The sequence below is a fragment of the Diachasmimorpha longicaudata genome, chromosome 17 (genome assembly GCF_034640455.1).
Source record: "Diachasmimorpha longicaudata isolate KC_UGA_2023 chromosome 17, iyDiaLong2, whole genome shotgun sequence".
In the NCBI taxonomy this organism is placed as follows: domain Eukaryota; kingdom Metazoa; phylum Arthropoda; class Insecta; order Hymenoptera; family Braconidae; genus Diachasmimorpha; species Diachasmimorpha longicaudata.
Window position 1 is genome coordinate 4117050 of NC_087241.1, and position 19067 is coordinate 4136116.

The window sequence follows — 19067 nt, forward strand, 5'->3', positions numbered from 1 at the left end:
GCATAAGGGAGTCTCCCGAGAGGATTAAACTCGGCACAACTCTGGCAAGGAAAAACGCCGGGTGTATACGTATATGGAGGGGTGGCTAGTCGGGCGTGACCCTCTCGTACTATCCCTCCTCTACCAGCCTGATACTTTAACACAGTAACAAAGTCAGAGACAAACTGCCCTCTACTCGCCCTTCGTTTCCTCCTCCATTCGTAATCAGTCTGACATACATAAACAAGACGCTTGGGAATAGACGAAAATGAAAGTGGCTCCGTGGGACAGACATATCATACGAGATTCCATTGATAATGTGTATGGGTATTTGCGAGAAAATCTTGTGGAGGGGAGGGGACAGCATTTTGTTGTACAGCTGTAGTGTACACAGGTTAATGACCTGTTAGCGTGGATTACGTGAGCTTGACCAAGCCTAACATATACCAGTGGCTTGAAGGAGTGCGATGGGCGCACCCTTCAGCTCTCCCAAGCTGACTAAAATGGTCTATCACCTCTTACGTCTTGCAAATTCCACCCACCCCCTCCCCTTCTCTCCCTTCTAAATGTGCGGTAGCAACCTGTTATTACAAGCACGGAAGGAGTCAAGTGCACCATACACGGATCCATAATCCGTACACTGGTACCTTTTATTTTTGTGAATTGAATTCACGCGAATGAAAAACTTCACGTATTTGCATTACTGGGGAAGATATCGCGGGTGGAAAAATTTTTGTCTGCAATAGATCTTCAGGAGATGAGAGGAATCGGCAATATTAGAGAAATTCACCTGCTCGAATCAACCGAATTGTTTTCCCACTTCCAAATACTTCCGATACCTCAAATTGAATTCGCTTACTTGATTTGGAATATTGAAATACTTGGACACCTCGGATAACCTCTGAGTAACCAGAAAACGTTATTTCTGAATGAGTTTCACCAGCGTCTCGGCACCTCATCCCCACGACAATTTTGATCGGTGGTTGGTAGCCAAGATAACAGGAGAATTACTCTGTCTTTCATCTGAACAAGTAGACGGTTATCCAGGTCCTGTATTTAATTAAACTGTTACTTGGCATTGATTGCCAAACTTGGGTCCACGGTTTGGAAGATTATCGAACTTGGTGTTCAGTTTCCTAGTGCAGTGTTTCGGCCAACCCTCATCCCCCTGATCCACTTCCTTCCCAATCTTCCCCACGATTATAACTAGCATATCCTTGCTGTCCCAAGAGGACATATCAGGCTAATCAGGTCTTGGTTAATCCGAATTGGATGTCCTCAATCCTGATGACATTACATGTGAGTGAAGCAGCACAGAGACCGATTCGCAGCGTGAAGTTTATAGGGGAGCAGGACTTGACACACCTGAAACTGATGGGCATGCTGAGTTGACGTGGAGCAGATTGAAAGACGTTTAAGGATATTCAAAGCCCCGGCCAGAGTACAGCACTGGAGAATTCCTATTGCAACTGCCATTCACTTTCCTGTGTATATGTGTGTGTGTCGATAGTAAGGGCAAAGAGGATGAGATGGTACGGTGTGTTATAGGTCTGGAGCTCCGCTTGTCGATTGCTCGCACCAACCAAGAGGGAGTTTCATTTAAGTTAGAAATTGCTTCTTCCGTAGCGATGATGGGCCGCAAATTGGGCGCGAAACGGAACGCGAGAGAAGGGAAGACGCGCGCGCCCGACGTTCGAGTATAGGTTGCTGAAGTCTGGGACCAAATCCCCCCTTACCCTCAGTGCTACCGCTCGGGTAAGGAAGTAGTGAGGGTGAGCAAGAGGAATATAGAGGGACAGAGCGACGCGGAAAGCATGTATTGATTTTTATTTACCTACCTGGTTGTCCTCCTCGGGATTACAGGCAGTTGCGTTGGTGTTAAGATGAGTTTTCAGTCTAGCTAGAGACACGAAAGATTCAGAAAGCATCACCAGCTATTCTCATGGATCTACAGCTATTGATGTTCACCTTCTTCGCTCCCTGTATCTCGCCTTGTAAACCGACTTTCTTCCTCGGGGAAATTCCCACCGTTGATCGAGGAAACTCCAGAAAAGTGACTTCCAATCCTCCCCATTGAACTGTCGCACTTCACCTCTCTCTTCTGTCTTGGATCGTCTCGTGACTTTGATTTAATCGCGTTTTTCTTTGACCTGAAGACCCCTAACGAGATCGTTTCCCGTGAAACTGAGAGAGAAAACATTTTTCCGCGTCACTTCACTGATGAACCCTCCTACCGTGTCTACCGCGTCAGCCGATCGATTTTTGAGACAGATCGAATATCGATTGCACCCAGTGAATGCTATCAAGTATCTCAAGACAAGGGAGCATTCACCATCAATGGAAACATTGGATCATCATAATTCACCATCACTAGATTTCACTCAAGTTAAATTCATCAATAAAATCGTCTCTGCCACAAGCATTACTTCCGACAAATGCAAATATTCTCCTCGTGATGTACGCGAATGCATTTGTATTCAAGATGTTGATGTTGAAAATAGTAAATGTGTACGGTAGAACGATACTTTACACGGAGGTGATCGAAAGCAGGTCGACGATGGCATTGCAGTTAAGAACTCAATGGAAATCTGTTCGCGTGGTGCTACTGTATGCGCAACTTAAGCCGCTTACACGTGCATTTAGAAGATACGAAATGTATCTTCTGTACATACAAGATTTCCAACGATCCTACTCTCTGCAAAGTCCCTCTACATCTACCATCAACGATGCAGTTACACACTGAGAACATTATAGAGAACCTGAGGTAGTTATTGATGCTGAGTGAATCATAATCACCTCATAAAGTTTTGAACTGATTAATTGTAGCATCTGAAATGAGAAGATTTAATTAACCAAACGAGTGCAATTCCCGCTAATATTTCTGGTCTTTATGGGCATTGCATAAAGCACGAGAATGCATGAATGACGTTAGATGACAATCACAATTGCTTTATGGCATTTGATATACAATCGCCCTGTGGTGGAACCGGCCAAAACCCCATGTAACCCTGATCGCAGTACCAATGAATACTCGGAATAGCTTCCGTCTCATTAGACCAAGTTGGAGGAAGCCAAGAAGTGGTTGTATGCTGTTATACAACAGTGGATAGCGTGGTATCGGTGCATTTGTCACGCCAGCCTAGTGCACATAAGACGTCATCGTGCAAAAATCCCAGTCACTCGGTAACTGATTGTCAGCATTAACATTCTAACAACTGCACCAAAATTGTCACGACACAGCTAGTAACATGAAATGAGATGATCGAGGGGACATTTGTTATGTCCCTCCGGTACAAAAGGGCTCAATGGCCCTTTGGCTGATGTCTATCGTCTGATATCCTACTTGGAATAACCTCTGTTGATGGCTATAGTCATGTTAATACAGGAGGAAGCAATTGTGCGGTTACGCTGGAGGCTGAACTGCAAACCCTGGCCCTAATCCCAAACGCACGAGCCTCCGAGGCGAATTCAACCCCTCTTTCAGCTGAAGGGGATGAAGGGACAAGCCCATCTACTACTTGCGGAAGAATACATCGACATGATCGATGATGAGTGAGAGAGCTGTATCTACCCAAGTTAATCCTCGTCCTGTATTTATTCGTCCGGAAGTCACTCCAATTCAGACAAAGTGCTGGATATTTTTGCACAAGCTGGAGTACACTATCTCGAGAATCACCGTGATTCGTTTGGAAGATCGATTCATCATAAGTGTCGTCGGGCTTTTTTTTTCCAGCGGAACGAATCGTTGACTGTTACTACTTAACGGTGGCTTTTGTTATTGGAACAATTGTGTGGATTGAGGGAATATTCAATGAGGATTGCACAGGGATTTCCATTGTCAGTGGTGATGTAAAAGCCGTCATTAGCCGACGAGTGGTCTGTCAACGCGAGTATTGATATTGAAATTTCTCGATATCAATTATTTTTGATGACGATTTTCTTCGTGTTGCCATCAGCGAGGGGATCTTTCCGTGGCTCGACGGGCGGATTCGGGTGTGTTTTTGGCGGACAATTTTTATACCCGAAACGGCATAAGCTGACGACACGAGTACATTCGACCACGACCTACATCACCTCCTGGGGTGATACGTCACTCCTGACAAGCTCACACATTTCTAGTAACCCTCGTCGTTTACCAGCACGAATCTCCGTGCTGGGGGTGGCACACACACGCCTCATGCCTCGTTCATCATGTTCGAGTAATACAGAGACACCATTTCACCTCATTGCCAATGGATGACTTGGGTAGGAGGGTTGTAAGGGCGCGAATCAAAGCGTTACGCTCTGTCGTTGATGGAGTTGCCATGAATTTCATGGACATCATGCTTTCTCCTCAACTTCCATTTCAACTTATGGTGCATTAATGATAGATTTATCATGGGAATTACACAACTCACCGTTCCACTCTCGTGCAAGATGCGTCAGTTCGCAGTCGGTGAGGGTTTCGTCCGAAGCGTTACCCGATGTCGGTGTGTCACTAAGACCAGCACCACTATTTGCTACGTGATACAGAGGATGTTGCTGCTGTGGCTGTTGCTGAAAGCTACCAGTACGCTGCTTGTGCTGACTCGTATTGTAGTGATTGTGCTGTTGCGACTGACTGGTCTGGTGATTATTTTGGGAATAGCCGACGCGGCCACCCCGCGTACCCACTGAATTATCCTCCCCCTCGCTGCCGCTCAGGCTGTAGGCTGGGTAAAGCCGTCCCTTCCCTGCAAAACAATGAGAGCAATCAGTGAGAATGGATCGATACATAAAACCCACCGTACACCAACTCTTTGTTACTATAATTGACTAGTGTTGTTCGTATTTGCTAAATGCTATTTCATGATGAAAAAATTTCACCGCTAAGCTGATTGATGATCAATGCCGTTGGCTATGATGATGATGATGACATGGCAACGTTCCCTAACTTGTTTGGACTTCACATAGGTAATTGATGAGTTGATTTGGAACCGATTGATTTTAATATTTCCCGCCCATTTCAATTGTCTTCAATAATGTTTGGAGTCATTCGCAATATTACCGGACTACGTAATACTTAGTTGTATAACACTTTCGCAACATCAAGAGATGGTGGGCTGAATTCGTGTTATGATCTCGATAATCAACGTTTGAGTGTTCAATCTCTGGGCAAAAGTTGGTCAAAGGATTCCGTGGCATCGAACCTTCAAAGTTTACTCATTATGGACGCCCGTTGTAACAAGTATGATGTTGGAGGTGAGGAGAGGAGACGGTAGTTCAACGGGGAAAAAAAAGAATTCGTTGGACGGTAGCAGAACAGTGGTTCTTCGCCGCAAGATCGATAGGTGCTTTAATTATTCGCTTTAGAGGGCTAGGAAGTAACGAAGTTTCTAGAGCATTATGTAACACCCGATAATCCCGTAACATTAATAGCATCCTATACTCACGTACATCCACCCCGATGGTGTGAAATTATAACAAAAAAAAAACGGCACAAGATAGTTTGGATAGAGTCTACCCTTATTATTCATCCGCTCTCTTTTTCCAATTATTGTCCGGGGGTGTTTTTGTTGGCAGAATGTTCAGCTGTCTCTATCGCTTACAAATTCTTGTTTTATCGAATCTTTTTTCGTGTCAGGTTCAATGGCAAGGAATCGGTGTGCATCGGGAGATGGAGTGAAAAAAAAAATCCGAGCAACTTGTCATCCGGTGGACAAAGATACTTCAAGGTGGTAAATCAGGTGGAACCGGTTCTTAAGTCTGAAAAGGTTAGGCATTAAAGTTCCGAAAGAGGAAAAGTGAAGGAAGGGGGATAAAGACAGAGCGCTGAAGAAATTGATGATCTTCAGGCCTCGTCACGGTCTTGCGGAAACTTTGATCGATGCCGGCACTTTGAAGTCAGCAAGGTCATGGCGTAAATGGAGGTGAGATTGTTTTTCGATTGGTGTTAATGGATGGATCTAGCGACGTGAGAATTCGTCCAGCGAATTTTCTGAACGTTGGATGAATAAAGATAGCTGAATGCTAAATTTTCGTGATCCCATGGGCCTTGAAATTGTCATTAGATTGTCGTTGAGTGGGTAAATGGACAAACGATCTGGACAAATGGGCGATAGCAATAAATTTTCTAATTTTTTAGTTGAAATAAATTCAAGTTAATTTTTGGGATGAACGAGTTTTGGTGTTTTCCAAGTTTACGAGGAAGATTCACTGCATCATGTTAATTTCTCGGGCCACATAGACGATCGATAGCCTGTGATTCTCAGTCTCGATAAACATGCATCAATCGAGCGTGCACGAGAGAGAGGGAGATGGCCGTTGTTTCCCTTCGGTTTTGGCAAGAAGGACACAACCGAGGGCCGGAGGTTTCCAAATGGGGCGGGAGTAGGGATAGGGACGTAGTGGGATCCATTATAATTAGGTTTGATCGTGCATATCGTTAATGGACGCGATATATCGACCTGGATGGGTGGGTCGGGCGATTGTAGATGGAGGGAGGGTACGTAGGTGGTACCCAACTCGACTCGTAGTTAACCGAATTATTCTCTGTCCCGTTATCTCTTGTGCTCGCTCACACCATCCACGTTCCTCCTCTGTTTACTCTCATCCACATCCATATAACCCAACCATCCCCCATGTTTAACAACCTCGCGGGGTTTTAACGCTCAGCGGCGCTTTGTGATTTTCTAATTGAGTTACCGCAGTCGGCTTGTTGATGAGACCTCGAATAAAAAAATATAACGGGAGATAAATAAATAAAACCATGTGAAAATCGTATTAAAATAGTCGTTCATAAAAAAAACATTCGATGTTTATTGTCTCAGTCGTTTGTCCTGTAACTTCAGACTCGTACATCCAACAGTTTCATCAATCCGAGGAGAAAACATTTTTTTCAAAATAGTTCTTCTACTTCACCGAGATTCGCGGATCAATGTGCCATGACAACTTCCCATTCGCTCCGCGAAAATGTACCGCTCATCGTGAAATCTCCTTTATCAACAAATGAAAAATTAGAGCGTAGACAAACATCTTGTTCCAAAAAAAATTGATAATTTTATTTCTGTTGATTGTGTCAATCAGTCGTCAATCAAATCGAGTCCCAAATGATCTGGTATTTTCCAGTTGTCGGATAATCAAACATCAGACCCCCATTCACGACAAATTCGAGTACCCAAGTACTCTATTTCCCTCAATGAGACAATGAAGATTGTTCTCACATTGGTGTTTTGTCTCCACACAGACTACAATGTCCATTATCGGGTTACCATGGGGGATTATTGTCGTATGTACCCCGTTGTGTGTTGTCCCCGATCAAGCATCACATGTTGCTTCATGTTTCTTTGTCCCATCCTTTCCGATACAGTCCATACAATCCCCCCCTCCTCCCCCCATCGTTGCATTCCATCACGACCATAACCCACCGAATTACGACAGTGAAAAACAATAATCATTATCATCTCGTGAGTAGGAAATCGTCACATTATCGTCCCGTTAAAAAATATGTTTTTCCGGACACAGGATATGACCAGTGGCATTTGGTTCTTTATCGTCCTCGTAACGCATGATACCAAGTACCCACTTTGTATCACGTTACTGTACGTATGAACAGTGATCCAATTCCAAGTGTATCGTACAGTCACTGTGACAATATGAAATAACGATGTACTCATGTCCGATACAAACTCATCTAATTATCCAGTGTCATATTGAACGTACAGTGGTAACGCACAGTGGTAACTGTGACACTGTCATTGGTACTCGTACCACATCGGTGAAGGGATTCATCCGATGTATTCACAGCAGCTCACCCTCTACCCACTCATCCCTTGGCCCTCAGACTGGAACCAACCCTCCCGGAACATTATCGATTCTCCCACCAGACGAGAAGGCCGACCATCACATTCACCCTTTGCATCAGGACTCCATCGGATGACTGGGATTGAAGGAATGGAAGCTCCTCGACGGAGAAGGTCTTCCAGACGTGCATATGGCGGATGATTCAGGAATTTTTTTCAGTATCGGACATCAATCTCTCGGGTGTACGTCTGCGTTACATTCAGCGATGGATTCCTCGATAAATGGTCCATTGATCGGAATCAATCTCATTTCATTTTTTCTTCCATTGAACCGTCAATGGGCGCCATTTGTCGGGGAATCCAATGAGAAAGGGCAGAATGTCTTCGCGGTAGGCAATCACCTACGTGGAAACTACTTGGTGAACGTGCTAACGCGTACAAACGATTAAACTGCCAATGGAAACCTAATGGCTGGGAGATTCGTTAAAAGGTCGAGTCGTTCAACACATCGATCGTTTCATCGAGTTCATTCTTCATGTCGATTATGGGGAGAATCCGTGAGCGTTTGAATGTTCAAGATTTGTAGGACGGAAACTATGAAAAGGGCGGGATCAAGAATTGGGAATAAGACGATGGATATTAAGACTCAGAAGGTTCGATTAATCGAAATGGTCGATCATTGAAGGGCGAGTGATGTGGAAAGTTTTCGATCGTGTGACAGTTTGAAGATAATTCTGGTTAAGGGCTGAGGTTTCGGGAGTGGACGATCCCATTTAATTAAAATTTTGGTTTTCTCCCATCGGAATGTGCGCGAGGCCGAAACACAGAACGGAAAAAATCGTGAATCGGCTTTCCGTTGATGCCGGGCATTATTACCGACTGTGATAATGCCTAACGAGGGAGTGGAATAAAAATACCAGCGGCGGATAGTCCTGATGCGGGAGAGCAGGTGCACGAATCAATGACGATAGCCTACACCGCAGGCCTCCTATATCCAATTATCTTTGGCGACTTATGTGTCGTCCCCAAGGACAACCTGCAAGGGCATATGCACACGGAGGGACATTCTACGGGTATTCTCGTGAAGGAATCTCCGAAGGACTGTGCGCAGCTCATTTCAAATTGAGAATCAAAATAAAAGAGTTGAAGTGAACGAGATACGATGCTGGTAGGGTATTGGCTTCAAGGGACCAATTGAGAGGGGAAAAAAAATCAGAACAAGGGCCGAATGTTTAATTGACGAGTGGAATAGCAGATCAACCGGTGGAGATCGGTAACCGATACTTTTCCGTCTTTCGTTGATGAATAAATTCCGTTTTACTTCGCGGGTAATGAAGCAATTGAAGAAGACAATAATTCCACTGGGGATGGGAATTTTCATCGGCTCCAAGGGTAGGTTAGGAGGTTTGCGATTAAGAGAAATGATTGGTTAGGAGGTGCACAGAGACTTTCCAGGTTAACCCTGGAGTTATATGTGTGGCGTGACTACTACCCAGTGGATGAGGAGGCGTGCTTCGAATATCGATCCAAATGTGGAAGAAGGCTTGGATAGAAGGGGGTTGGTTATTCGTGGGGTATGCGGGTAAACGGAAAAGAGAGACTCAACTTTTCAACTCGACTTCTTCGTTAGTTTTCGGAATGACGCGGGTCGCCTCGGAATAACTATATTCCCTTCAGCTAAACCATACCCCAATGCCAATGCCTCGGACGAAGAAAGCGGGCTCGTTACATCCGTGAAAACTTGTTTCGACAGGGAATAGGTGGAGGAAGCGAAATAAAAACTGGCCAAAGAAACAAATAAAAGTAAATGCACTCCAGGTAATTGGAAGAGAGTAAATTAAATCCAAACAAGAAGCTGTAAGTAATTTGTAACATTTCAGATGTTGAATACTGACGCTGAAGAAGTTTCCACATTTTCCGGAAATCTAATTGTTTTGAATTCGGTAAAGAACTCTGATTTTCTGCACTGGCTGCTGGAATCCAGGAAACTTAATCCTGGAGTTGAAATTAATATTCAAACGTCGAGAATTTTTACGAGAAATCATTTTGAAGTATTTGAATTTTTTTTAATGAAAAATCGGGGAGATTGAGGAGGAACCTCTTAATTTCGTGGTAATTAGTGTGCTGCCTGATTGCGACCTGAGCCGGCATGATGTTTATCGACTGTCGATGATATGAATTGAGGGATTATCTAATCTGGAGTAGTAAAGCCTCTCGATGTATCGAGTAGGCATATTAAAGTACCTCTAACGAGCCGATAAGTGGAGACTCATCGATCCTGTTGAGGTGCAAACACGTTGACACATTTTCACTGTCGTAATGGATGACACTCTTCACACTACACTTGATTTATTGTCAGTGGCAGTGTTACAGATAACAATTTTAAAAATAGCACTTGAGTGATGGGGATAACTGGAATATTTTTAATTCAAGTGAGAAGATCTTTAAATATTCTGGAACCCATTATTCCCATGAAATTTATTTATTTCATATTGAATTCTGAATAAATTTATTGAATCGAATTAGCCCTTAATCAATAAATGATTTATAGAACTAGAACTTTAAGTGCTCGCAGTTGAGCATTTTCATTATTAAGAAGTTCAGAATTTCATGACCGAGTTATGTCGATTAAGGTTGTTATCAAATTAAATATTTATTCAACTGTTTTTGGTTTATTCTGGTTGATATTATCCGTTTTGAACTTTAATTTGTTGGACAGTGCATAAACTTTTGTCAGAGACTATCGACTTACAACAATCCTAACACCTTCCCCCTGAATTCCTGCCCAAAGCAAGTAAGTTCATAAAATCATGAGTCATATATTTTTCTCCCTGTGTTTTCATCCCCTAAAATGTTCGTATCACCCAAAATATATCAGTTTCATCAAAATCCGGGTGAATACCTGTACCATGTTTCGTGTTAGCAGTTAATCCTCGAGTTATGTTCACTGGAAATAGCCCAGGATAGTCAAGAAGACAGGCAGGACAATGGATGCACGAGAAATTGACGAGTCACCTTTGTTTATAGAGTGACTTGCTACCCAGGGATTTAAGCGAACTTGAAAACCAACACTGGGCGACGACCCTCTAGCACGATAAGAGATGTAATCCTTGAGATAAGTCGCCCGGGCAACCGATGAGGTCCTTCTGCCTCTTACAGTGTACGTAAATAAGGTTAACGTGTGTCACCACAGTCTACGCATCCACCCCTTCTCTATCTGAACCCCAACCCCTTCTTGTTGCCGGAGGATTAGACTATCTAGATTATTTTTTCGCGCTCTCAAGGAGCTTAAACGACCCCCTCGAGTCCACATTCAATCGACTCCTCCCCCTAAACCGCTGAAAAAATTTCCACGATAATTCAATTAAATTCAGACGTCGATGACAATATTCTTCATCAACTTGCCACCACTTCCATCAACGTGAATACTTTATTACCTTCAAAAAAAAAATCATCAAAAAATATCTGGTCCTATCAGCGTGTGACAGACGCTGCGAAACACGTGGGATAATTTTTTTAGTAGAAACCGAGATAAAAATTCGATGACGAATGAGATGAGACCAGGTAGAGGACGAGCCATCTACCTTACTCTGCTATTTGGCTCTAATTCGCTCCCGTGACTCCCTGACCCATTCCTGAATTATTCATCCCGCTGATCCACGGAGAATTCCAACTGAGGGTACACCGAGTGTGAGAGGGTCTAACCTCATGGTCTGGTTTAGCTAGTCTCCTTGTCCTTCACCATTCCCTCCTTTATTTTTTTCTCCCCTCTCACTTTTCCCGCCGTTTCTTCCGGAATGTCGGATTGTCGACGATAGGTCGTTGTCACTTCTCGTTTTCCTGATCCTCACTTGGTCGTGAATAGCAAGCGACGCACTTTTGCTGACAACCTGCTACTTTCAACTTGCTCGGTCATATCCAGAATGGAACAATTTTCCTGATGCTAGCACTCTTTCCGTCGCTCTTTATTTTCTCTTGCTTCCTCATTCTTTTTAATATTCTCCGTCTCTCCGGGTGGATTTTTCAATCCTGACACTTGCGTGTGACGGTAAAAGGTTGAATAAGAATTTTATAGCCCTCGATATGTCAGAATTGACAGACAAATTTCTGACTTCAGTGGTACATGCCAAGATACGGGGGGACAATTCAAAGTTGATTTCGCAAAAGAGATTATTCTTGATAAGGACAGTGACAATGCTCCTCATGATGTCTCTGTGTTCTCCAGTTAAACTGCTGTGTTACATCCCACAGCAAAATTCATCCCCCTGCTTCACCACCCCCACCACACTGGCCACGATGTATACAGTGGTGGTGGTGTGCGCACACTGTTCAAACTTTACCGAGGCTTTTCTTGTGCTCTTATTTGCCCTCGTAATATCATGATATTAAGTGAAGCTCCCCCTGGCACCCTCACCGTACCTTAGATCCTCCCAACCCCCGGCCGCACTCCCCCTCCACTGCGATGGCTCTGCTTATTTTTTTCTTGTTTGCCACGTGGGCAAACAGAAAAATAAAAGAGAGAATGGATATGATCCCCAGAGCCAAATGCACCCACTCGTCGGCCCGATGATGACTTGTTTGCAGAACGTTAAATCCGTAGTTTTTCACCACGTAAACAGTACTCTTGGGTATTCAGGGTGAGCGAGTCATTATTCCAGTTGGACATTCGGGAGAATGGTGAACCATTAAGGAGTAGTAGAATGCAACCATCGGCTGGAGAGCAATACTAGACTCGATTCAATGTAATTACCTTAATTTATTTGTTCCGAGTTCACAATGTTTAATGAACTTTCGTTTATTGAGGTAATTATGGGTAATTAAATTATCTGGTATTTTGGATGGTCGCTAAGTAGGTGGATAACGTGTGTCGAATGGGATTGAACTATTTTATTTCCTTGACAGGTCCGACTAAAATAACATTTTCTGTACCGTAATTTGTTTTAAAAAATTAGCTCCACGTGAGGGCAATCAAATTTCGGATTCGAAATAAATTCTCGAATTTTCGATTCAGGTGAAATAAAAATTAATTAACTGATTGAACTGTCAATAATTATTCAATAATTTAGGAGAGACTCAGAAATTAATTTTTTTTTGAAAAAATCATTTGAATGGGAATTATGACGAGCGATTTTTAACATCTCATATCTTCCACTGTATTAAATTCATCTTCCCCTGGTCCTTAAGACGCAGCACGTAGCTCGTGCATCATATCTAGCCTCGAAACCCACTCACCTCAAGGTAACCTCATCCACTGCGCACCACGGAATCATTTTAATTAATTAGTAAGAAGACTGATTACAGCACCCGCCTGCTGTTACCGCGCTTCCGTATCTCCTTCCGTCGTCTCACGCTGGAATTTCCGTAACGCTGAATCATGTGGCCTCATCTGGAAGTGAGTAGAAAGGGATGCATAGGGCCCCTCTGCCCCTCCGCCCCATCAAAACCGTGGAAATTGCACTTGTGGGCTTTCTCGCTAGCAAGTTCGAGTGAAGATGCTACGGCGAGTGGGGTTGGAGGACAAGGCGATGGTATTGGGGTGCCTCTGAAGCGAAATCATCGCTGAATTTGATGCGTTTCCCCGTTGGTTGCCTCCAGTGAGAGATCGCCTGATTCGCCTCCCAAGGGCTTTCACCTGCAAGTCAATCGTTTCACCTCCCACCTACGGTACAATATTAATTTTCTCAGGGGATCGGGGGATGATCGACTCTCGATTGTCACATATTCCCAATCCATACTTGTGCAGAATTGTCAATTTACCAATTCATCGATTACGTTATGTTGTGAATATCTTGGATTTTGGGGTAAATAGGGGTTTCAATTTTTTTGGACAATTTGGGGGTCCTTAGGGGCCTTGAGTCAAGGATTTTTATTCAGGAAAACGACTTTTTGGAAGAAAAGAAATTTTACATAATTTTTTATCGATAATTAAGTGATAGATTAATTGATTGGTTGTGTGATTCAATTCTTAGAGAGAAATTACACGAAGTTCGTGTGATAATTGCAGGTCGTTTGGTAATTTTTGTCGGAATGACACCTCGACACCAAAATTATTCAACTTCTCGTGTAATTTTTATCGAAATATTCTCGTGTACTCCAACGCTGAGCGTTTGGCACTTCCTGCAACAAAAGTAAACCGAAAGAGTGGCGAAAGAGTCTGAAAAATTCCAGAAAAAACGATCGCTAACCCACTTTTGTTGAAAAGCTTTTAGCGTGACTCCGGATACATGCATGTTTGAAAATAGGACTGTTTCCCATGATGTAATCCCCGGCGAAAGGGATGAGAACTTGAGAATATTTTACGACTCTCAACTTGCAAACCCCCAGCACGAAAAACAGACGAGCCAGTGGAAGTGTTTGGAAGACAGCGAAAAAAGAAAAAAAAAAAGGACTCGAAGTTTTTGAGACGCCGTCGTGACGAATCAACTCAAATGTATTCAACGAAGTTGATGAGCATTCTCGTCTCAAATTGATGTGCTCCTGTGCCCATTAAATCTTCTGAATCAATCGTTGATAGTTCGTTGGCCACCTTGTGATTGATGAATCGCGAATAATCGAATTGACTGCGGAAACAGCGAAATTCTGGGAGAGCCGTCGAGGATCTTCCGACGTAGACGATTTTATTGTCCATTCGAAGAAGCGCTTTAATTTTATTCAACGATTCTGGATTATCGTGAGACACTGGAAAACCATTATGCCCCGGGAATTTGTAGAAACACCGCATCATAAATTTCGGGATGTTTACGACCGCTGGCTGATTAATGGTAACCCATAGCTCAATAGTGAGCTGTCAGGCAATAGATTTACCTGATCCAACGACGGAAATCACCCGCATTCCGAATATTTTAAACCTCGAAACATTTGTTACGCGATTATTGCAGCGATTTCAATTTCAGATTGTTCAGAATTTTCGGAAGCAAACCATAAAATTTGAAAAAAAAATTCCTGTATCATAAACCAACCGCAAATTTACGACACCAAGATTTTTAGTCGTAAAGTGATGAATCGGTTAACGTATACCACGGAAATTGTTTGAATTCTCCGCATTAAAATGTAACAAAGAAAATAATAACGAAAACATTTAGTGAATTATTGGAGGGACGTGATATTCTCGGAAGTCTCAGTCCCCAGATTTCCAATTTTTTCCGGTTATTTTGTAATGGCGCAGTCTTTCCCTCAGTTGACACGATCAATATACCGTCAATCGGTCAGTTAATATTAAACAATTTTGAAAATCATTGTCATTCGGAGAAACGGCGTCGTAAATACCGCGAAATATACGATTGGGGTTAAGATCAGGCGGATCTCAACGGACGTCAGCCCTTCCAAAGAGCCGTGATTAATTACCGAGTGGATTAATGAATCTCCGATGACATCGAAACCGACCAAAAAGAAGGGGTAACTATAACCTATCACCAAATCGCAACATATGACCTCCAACATCGTAAATCGCTGTATCCTTTTTGGGTCTCTTACAGGCGCTACAACTTCTCAGAACTCGCATCCGATTTCAGGATGAGAATAAATTTGCGAATGAAGATATATGGCAGTTTCTCAGGAGGTATAATGCCCCGTATGTTTCTTCTGATACGAAAGTTTCCGTAGTTCTCGTGATTTCAGATAAACTCTCATCGGTTTATCAGGGTTTCGTAAAAAAAAAATTGCAGACACACAAGTGTCGGACTGAATATTTTTTTTTTGTTTTTAAAAGTTTAAAAACCCTTCGTATATTATGATGATACCTTCGTTAAGGTAGTTCCACTCTCGGGTCGGTATTTTACCGACCGGTTAAGTCGCTTCTCAATATTTTCATTTACCAAATTTTCCCATTAATGACATTAGGAAAATTTGAAAAAAATTATCCAGAGGCACTCTCATCCAAAATAAAATATTCTAAAATTATTTATATTATTTTAAACATTTCCTTCCTACAAACAAATACCAGAACTACTTTTCCAACCGTTTCAATTCACTTCTGACTTTCCAATAAATTTATTTCGTTGTTTTTGTCTTTTAAAAAATGGAAATGCCAATAAAATTCCGGAAAAAATTAAGTTTCAAAATTTTTTGCACTTATCAATCATCTTTGAATTCACTAAAAGGGCGGTACTACCTTAAAGTGCAATTATCCCAGTGAATTATGCAGAAATGTATATTTATTTCCCGAGAATATAACTTGAAATTTATGTGATGGCATCGTGTGCATTACGAGTATTTACGAGGCACTAAGCAAAGGCTACCTGATGTAGCAGGTTTGATACTGATGCCAGAGGGGGGCTCAAAGTACTGGAGCCCAGTAATCGGGGGTACATGACACTTCAACCCCCTTTCACCCCTCCTGTCCCCATCCCACCGTCTCTTTCGCTTCACAGTCCAGGATCACAAAGCACATCGCCATTCGTCGGTTATCTGCTATGGTCTAAGGCGCATGTTGCTCCTCGGATTTACTGGATCTCGACTGGACCGTGTGTTAGTTACACGTATGGTGTCTACACATAAATTTCGATCGGACAATTATCCATTGTCCGATCGAAAACGACGCGGGGAGAGACAGGAGAGACGCCAGTGTCCATTGAACATGCGATCGATAGAGTCTCGATCAGTGTTCGAGTTCTAATATTGTATACATCCGTTATAATATACGAACACCATAATATATACTACCAGCACTATTATATACTATTATATACGTTGGGGGATGGGGCAAAACGGACCAGAGGAACAGATTTTTTTTTTCTGCGAGTGAAACCCTCCGGACGCTCTGAAGTTTCAAGATTTTTTTTAAACTCGAGGGCTAAACTCGGTCTAATAATTTATTTATTTCAATAACAACACTTCAGGTAGTACTACTTTGATGAAGTACTGGAACCTCATCACTCCTGATATTATTCCACCGAATAGGAAAAGAGGAAATGAAAGCGGAAAGCGATTTTCGCTGGAAATTCGTTCGACAAGTTCTCGTCCCAGGTAATAAACGCGTTGAGAAAAGTTTTGTAGTTAATTACGAAAGCCCGTCCGTTATGAACAAAGATGGAAGCACTCGGGAAAGAGAAAGGAGGTACCGAACCAAGGGAATTATTCTTGACTGTGTACACGGTGGTGTACAGGAAAACAGTGAGTCAATACAGGGAAGCATTAGGCGAATGGTACCCAGTGCACTATATCAAATGGTTTAGGTTGGATATACCTTGAATATCATTGATATTGTTAAAGCAGATTTTCCCGGTTGAAGTCTGTCGAGTCCCTCGTTATTTTACATTACCATATTACCGTGTATTCTCGAACAAAAGATCTGAATTTTCCAGGTTTTGCAAATATTTCTAAAAATAAACGTTTACCAGTCGTTAAGGTAATTATTCTCCAGGTAATTAATTCAGATTAATATATGCTGACTATTCCACAATTCCAATTGCATTTCATCATCGTAGGGAAACGATAAAAAAAAAAATTATTTGTTTATCGTCATCTGTAAATGGTCTCACCCTCCTCGTCACTCAATTTTTCTGGTATCAGTTAACAGAATTGAAAATAAATATTTTGGATTTTTTGCTCTCTCTCTCTCCCCCCCCCCCCTCCTCTAAACCGAAGACCCTATATTTTTTCCACATTATTTGTAACTCCAGGAAAATATCCACACACCGTTTGGTGACTCTACAGTTTTTCGTTTATGGTCTGGCCGTTTGAATCGATAAGCGGTACCACTGAAGGTTCTCTCTATCCTCACCCTTTCCCTTTTTTGAACGTCGAGGTCCATTGAGAGAACCGAGAGAATTTGATTAAAGGATTCGATTAATGTTTACCATCGTATTTTCTTTTATGAACTTCAAAGGCCACCTGGCTACCCTACCTACCATCCAACTTCGTTCTCTCCTCACTCTTTACATTCTACCTCTCAATTCCTAGCCTTTATAGTGGCGCTTGTACGACGTCATTTCCAGTTTGTTTCTCTTTTTTACCTCTATCCACGCGACACAAGCCATTATCGACCCCGTAAACGAATTTTCAACGCACTTCAGGGACTCCCTCGATGCTTCATCCAGCTTTGTCATGTCTCACTGGCTTTGGTCAATCGAACGTGTACTCGTGTTATCAGTATTTCAAATTTCATCAATCAAGAAGTGAGAGCGATCGGTAAAATATTGGACTGTAGTGGGGAAAATGTGGAAATAATTATCGGCAAATTAACTTCGGTGAACTAGAAAAAGGGCCATCTCAGTTGATGAGATAATTTTTCAATATGAATTGGTCAAGAAGATCGAGAAAAATGTTTGTGGTAATTTTCCAGTCGATTTTTTATGGCGAACGTGAATCGAGGGCCATAAATAATTGAAATATAATGGAATTATACATAAAATATATAGATTGTGATGTGCATTATATGTTTAAGGAAAGTAGTAAATAATTCAACTGAAAACTCTATCTAAAAATTGATTTATGAAGTAAATGAAAGGGTTTATCGACAAACTACAAAATCAATTTTCGTGAAATAACTTCACCGGAAAATTCAACGATCTAGAAACACTTTTCCGGAAGATCCACCTTTCCACCTCATTAAACTGACTCAACACAATCCAAAAATTGAACTTCCTGTTGACCTCTTCAGCTCTCATCCTCACACAGGCAAACTCACCTTGTATCCCCACTCCAAATTATTTAGACGGTCTATTTCGAAACTTTTTATGGGAAAAAATTCGAGTTACGACATGAACCACGTGTAGGGTCATTCAGAGTGACTTAGGAGGGCGCTGAAAATGGCGTACGAGTGGAATGACGGTGCAAAATAAAAGAGAAAAGTAAGGTGGGGAAACGTTGGTAGTTACGTGACGGGATGAGTCTGAGAGTTGGATGCCCATGGGAGCCATACCCAGCTCTAACGACTCCCCAGGACTAGATATGTATCCCGATGTGCCTCGAGTGTTGGCCCGTATCCTCCTGCCACCCACTGGCCCCAGGATATCCACCCACAACTCCTCACGGCACTTTCTCCACCCGGACACAAGTTTACAATGGAGAAAGTATCGTCGGCCGACGGACACGTCGGCAATCAGATACATTCAAGGGGATGTCCTCGTATTTTTTTTTCACTGCAACTTCGATTTACTGAATTTTTTTTTTCCATTTGTTGCGCCTCAAAGTTGCCATTGGGCCGAAGAAAAGGGCTGGGGAAAGGGCATTTCAATTCGTACGGGGCTTTGCCGAGGTAATCCCAACGCTGGGGGATTGCAGTTGCATTTTGTATGGGGGAATGCGACGACGATAAAAAAAATCTCATCTACAAAACGCCACGAGCTCATTCTCGGTTTGGGATTATCACGCCCTGACGCACCGATA

The 19067-nt window shown here is 42.5% G+C and overlaps 2 protein-coding genes across 2 annotated transcripts in view; one reads left to right on the top strand and one right to left on the bottom strand.

Moving 5' to 3' along the window:
* LOC135170485 (uncharacterized) overlaps positions 1-19067 on the bottom strand; it is a 195662-nt gene that overhangs the window by 116901 nt on the left and 59694 nt on the right. The window contains exon 3 of the mRNA XM_064136336.1: positions 4377-4691. Coding sequence (XP_063992406.1) covers positions 4377-4691 — 315 coding nt within the window. The remainder of the gene's footprint in view (positions 1-4376; positions 4692-19067) is intronic.
* Positions 1-19067, top strand: part of LOC135170449 (sialin-like) — a 203962-nt gene that overhangs the window by 104307 nt on the left and 80588 nt on the right. The window lies entirely within an intron of this gene.